Raw genomic sequence first — 4,928 nt, 5'->3', positions numbered from 1 at the left:
CGGGCGCTGAAGGGGGGCCCCGCACGCTGGTGCTGCTGGAGAACGGGAACCTGCGCGACACGCACTCGATGTTCTTCCGCAGCCTCGCGGGTACGGAGCGGGATCCCGGGAGGGGTTGGATGGAGCGGGAGGAGTGGGCTTGGGGACCCAGAGTCAGGATGGGGGAGAAGGTTGGAGTTACCTGAGGGAAAAGGGGATATTTGGGGTCTTCGGGTTAGGCCGAGCGAGGAGATGAGGTCCCTGGCGGGGCTGAGGGCGGAGCCAGGGGTCCCTTGCTGGAAGGGGGGGGTGTTTAGATTCCTGTGGTCAAGATAGGGGTCCCCTAGGGCAGAGGGGGGTGATCGGGGTTCCCGGGTCAGGATGAGGGAGGAGATTTGGGATCCTGCGCCGGGCAGAGGGAGGAAATTGGAGTTTCCAGGCGGAAAAGAGGGGTGTTTGGGGCTCCCACGTCAGAGTGGAGGAGGAGACTGGGGTCACTGTCAGGCTGAGGGAGCAGATCGAGGTCCCCTGAGGGAGAATGGAGTGTTTGAGGTCTCTTGGTCAGGCTGTGGGAGGTGATGGGGGCTCTGTGCCTGCATGAGGGAGGAGATTGGGTTCCCCATGTCAGAATGGGGGAGGAGATCGGAGTCCCCTGGTCAGGCAGAAAAGGAGGTTGGTGTTCCCGGGGAGAGGGGGTTGTTTGGGTTCCCCTGGTCAGTATGAAGAAGATTTGGGTCCCCATGTCAGGCTGAAGGAGGAGATTGAGAGGGGAGTGCTGTTGGTGTCCCCCGGTCAGGCTGAGTGTGAAGAAGGAGGAGATTGGGGTTCCCTGGTTTACAGGGAGGTGTTTGGGTCCCCTGGCCAAGCAGAGGGAGAAGACTGGGAACCCTGTGCCAGTCTGAGAGAGGAGATTTGGGTTCCCTGGAGGGTGGGGGGAGGCTGTTTGGGATCTTCTGGTCAGAATGAGGCAGGAGATGGGGGCTGTTTCCCCAGCTGTGCTGTGTTTGGGTCCTGTGCAGCATCAGTCCCTGTTCGATGGGTGACAGCAGGGCATCCTTTGACATCTGGGCTCTTCAGGGGATCCACCCCCTTGGGTTTATGTGGGAACCCTCATGTGCTGCTCCTAAAAAGCCCCTAAGCCAGTTTTTCCAAACCACTCCTTCTTTGGGGGAATAAACCTCTGGATCCTGCTGCTGCTTTGCTGCTCCATGGGTGGTTTCAGGCCATGTGGAAGTTGTCACTTTTATCTCCTGGCTGCAGACAGGGGCTTCGACCTCACCTTCCGGACAGCGGATGATGCCGGCCTGTCCCTGATAAAATACGGGGAATTCCTATACGACAACCTCATCATCTTCTCCCCATCCATAGAAGGTAAACGTGGAAGGGGAAAGCTCTGGTGGCATTTCTGGAAGAGGATTTCCAGCTGTTTTATGAATTTTAGTTAAATCTTACACTTCAGATGTACTCAGTAGCAAACTGCAGCTCCATCCTGGCCTGTATTGGTGGTTCTGCCATAGATTTGGTGATTTGCCATGGTTTAATTCTAATGGGAGGTTATTTCTGAGCTCTAGCCATGAATTGTTGCTGTTTGCTTTCAGACTTTGGTGGGAACATCAATGTGGAGACCATCACCGCGTTCATCGACGGCGGCGGCAGCGTCCTCGTTGCCGCCAGCTCAGACATTGGTGAGTGCAGATGTTCCCCCAGAGAATTAACTCACTGCAGCAAAAACAGCTGCTCCTTGTGCACCTCAGGTTTTGTGCTGCGAGGAAATGGGTGATTAATGCCTTTAGTAACATGTTCAGTGGGAATGCAGCTGGGGAGGTCATGTTGCTCCCTGGGGTTTGGCTCATAGAGCGTTGAACACACGACTCTCAGCTGAATTTACTTTTTCTTTTGAGTTTGTGTCTTGTAACGGAGAATCTGTTGTGTCCCTGCAGGTGACCCCCTGCGAGAGCTGGGCAGCGAGTGCGGAATCGAGTTCGATGAGGAGAGGACAGCAGTCATCGACCACCACAACTACGACATCTCCGACCCCGGCCAGGTAACGGCTTTGCCTGCACCCTTGGGCTGCTTTAGGGTGCAAAGCTTTAGGGATGAGTCCTCTGGCCTTGTTCTCCCATTTTTCCTCTATCCCTTCTCCCCTGTCCTTCTCCCAGGAAAGTGGTAAATAATCCATGTTGCAACATTCAGTTCTGCTGCTGTCAGCATCCCTCAGGCTCTAGTTTCAGATGGTCACCGTGTGCAGGCAGGGAGACTGATTAATGCTGGTTCTGGATCCCTCTGAAGCTTGGGGGGAATTTCACATGAGGGTGCAGTGTGTCCGACACCAAGTGCAATGCTTCAGATGTGGGAGGGGAGATTTTCAGTCCCAGATTTTCAGATCAGTATAGAAACACAGAAACATTTCTACAGTTTTTCCCACCTGGTGTAATCCAGCACTTTAAAATTAAAATATATATTAAGGTCTGAACTAAATATACTCTGATCATTTTTTGTTTAAGGTAAACTGTTGAAGTAGCACATATGTGCATGTTGTCCTGGTTTGAGAGTGAAGGTTGCTAAATACAGGGAAATTAAACACTGAAGGTGTTGCTGTCTTTATCAAGTGGCAGTTTATATTTCCTTGAGGATCAGTATTAACCTAACTTGATTATAAATAGAAAAATGCTGTTGTTTTGCTTTTTAATTGAGCTACAACGTTCACCCAACAGTTGTAGTTGTCTGTAAAAATGAAGTTAACTTTTAACTGCAGAGCTGTTGTTGTCATTAAACCCCGACTCACCTCACACAGATCTCTCTCGTTTCCCCAGCACACGCTCATCGTCGCCAACACTGAGAACCTGCTGAAGGCCCCCACCATTGTGGGGAAAGCAGCACTGAACCCCATCCTGTTCCGAGGAGTTGGGTGAGCAGCAGGGGCTGAGGTGGGGGTAGAGCAATGGAACCAGTGGTGTTGCTGTGAGGTGAGCGTGGGGTCAGCCACTGGGACTCTTAATGTGAGCTTAACAAATCTCTCTTGATTTCAAACAAAAATAGAAGGAAACCCTCCAAAATAGCTTAGTTGTTGACTTAGGAATGGTTCCTAACAAATTAGTGGTGGAAATATTTAGTTTCTCAGCAGGTTCGAAGGGTGAGAAGGTCCATGGGGTTGAGCGGGTGGCCACACGTTCCTCTGGGTGTGGGGGGCCCTGGGGGTCTTTGTGCTGCTCACTGTGGCTTTCCCTGCAAGGATGGTGGCTGATCCCGACAACCCGCTGGTGCTGGATATCCTGACTGGCTCCTCCACCTCCTACTCCTTCTTCCCAGATAAACCCATCACTCAGGTATGCTCCCTTCCTTTCTCTGCTGTTTTGAGCTGTGCTTCTGCAATTTAGTCCCTCTAACTTCAGCTGCTTGGGAAAATCCTGGAGTGTTTGATTTCCTGATTGGTTTTGAAAGGATTGGGCTGTTGGCTGCTTCCCCATGTTGCCTTGGGAATCTTCCTCTCTGCTTTGTGCTCGTGGGGAGGTGTTCAGTGTGAGGGACACGTGCTCTGGAGGAGAGGCCGGCCTAGATCAAAGCACCTCTCCCATTCCATCCCACCCGGAGTGGCTATCAGAATCCTATTCCTTCTTTTTCTGAGCTTCGTGGTCACTACTTAACTGCAGCTGGTGCTACGACAGCCAGACTGTCCCACTCCACAGCAAACTCTTCTTCATGCATTCCCCAATGGGCTAAGCCCTGTTCCACCTCGTTGCCCCGCAGTACCCGCACGCGGTGGGGAAGAACACGCTGCTGATCGCGGGGCTGCAGGCGCGGAACAACGCCCGCGTTGTCTTCAGCGGCTCCCTGGATTTCTTCAGCGACGCCTTCTTCAACTCTGCCGTGCAGAAAGCGACTCCTGGCTCCAAGAGGTGCGCTGGCTTCCCTGGCTGAGGAATGTTTGGGGAGTGGTTTGAGGACAAAAGTCCTGGGAAACAGGCAACAAATGTTTATGTTTTGGGAAAGAACAGAAAGCTTGAATTGAATCGGGGTGACATGTCTTTCGGTGTTGTGGAACAAAGAGCTTTGGAAAGCAGTTCCTTCCTCTAACCTCAGCTCAGTTTGTGTTGCTTTCACATCTATTTGGTTTAGTTTGGGTTTGGCCCCTGGGTCTTCTCGGCTGTCTCAGCCTCCCGTGTTCTGCAGGTACTCGCAGACGGGTAACTACGAGCTGGCCGTGGCCCTGTCGCGCTGGGTGTTCAAGGAGGAGGGGGTTCTGCGCGTGGGCGCCGTGTCCCACCACCGCGTCGGGGAGCTGGCGCCGCCCAACGCCTACACCGTCACTGACCTCGTGGTGAGGCTGCCGGCCTGGCGGGGCGGGGGCACGCGGGGGCCGCCTGGGAATTGGGGAACGTTGGAGCTCGGAGTCGGCCGAGGCTCGTTTTCAGGTATTGCTGGTTCGTTTGTCCCAGGAGTACAGCATTGTGATCGAGAAGCTCGCTGATGGCAAGTGGGTACCCTTTGACGGGGATGACATCCAGCTGGAGTTCGTGCGCATCGACCCCTTCGTGCGCACCTTCCTCAAGAGGAACGGTAGGTCCCCGTCAGGAGGAGCAGGAGGTTCTCCTCAAGAGGAGCAGGAGGTCCCATCGCTGCCCTGGCCCCACACTGGGGGTGTTTTCACCTTCCACAGCTTCTCGTGTCCCCTCAGTGTCACCCTGTCTCTCCCTCAGGTGGCAAATACAGCGTGCAGTTCAAGCTGCCGGATGTCTATGGTGTGTTCCAGTTCAAAGTGGATTACAACCGGCTGGGATACACCCACCTCTACTCCTCCACACAGGTAAGCGTGGGGGAGCGAATCCCACCCTGTCCTGGCAGGAAAGGCTGCCCCAGGCTGCTGGACTGCAAGGGCTGCTCTGTCCCATGCCAGGTGTCCGTGCGTCCCCTCCAGCACACGCAGTACGAGCGGGTCATCCCCCCGGCAT

At 54.1% G+C, this 4,928-nt stretch overlaps 1 protein-coding gene across 1 annotated transcript in view; it reads left to right on the top strand.

Annotated features, from left to right (window-relative positions):
• Positions 1-5: 5 nt before the first annotated feature.
• Positions 6-4,928, top strand: part of DDOST (dolichyl-diphosphooligosaccharide--protein glycosyltransferase non-catalytic subunit) — a gene marked incomplete at its 5' end in the record, with an annotated part of 5,104 nt that continues 181 nt past the window's right edge. The window contains 12 exon segments of the mRNA XM_017732700.1: positions 6-90; positions 1,240-1,350; positions 1,578-1,664; positions 1,920-2,023; positions 2,793-2,887; positions 3,212-3,305; positions 3,727-3,875; positions 4,150-4,297; positions 4,416-4,536; positions 4,677-4,783; positions 4,874-4,926; position 4,928. The exon segment at position 4,928 is cut by the window's right edge and continues 181 nt beyond it. Coding sequence (XP_017588189.1) covers positions 6-90; positions 1,240-1,350; positions 1,578-1,664; positions 1,920-2,023; positions 2,793-2,887; positions 3,212-3,305; positions 3,727-3,875; positions 4,150-4,297; positions 4,416-4,536; positions 4,677-4,783; positions 4,874-4,926; position 4,928 — 1,155 coding nt within the window.

This window comes from Corvus brachyrhynchos, unplaced genomic scaffold (assembly GCF_000691975.1).
Source record: "Corvus brachyrhynchos isolate BGI_N302 unplaced genomic scaffold, ASM69197v1 scaffold215, whole genome shotgun sequence".
NCBI classification, from domain to species: domain Eukaryota; kingdom Metazoa; phylum Chordata; class Aves; order Passeriformes; family Corvidae; genus Corvus; species Corvus brachyrhynchos.
The sequence above is the reverse complement of the archived record's forward strand: the minus strand, read 5'-3'. Positions and strand labels throughout refer to the sequence as shown.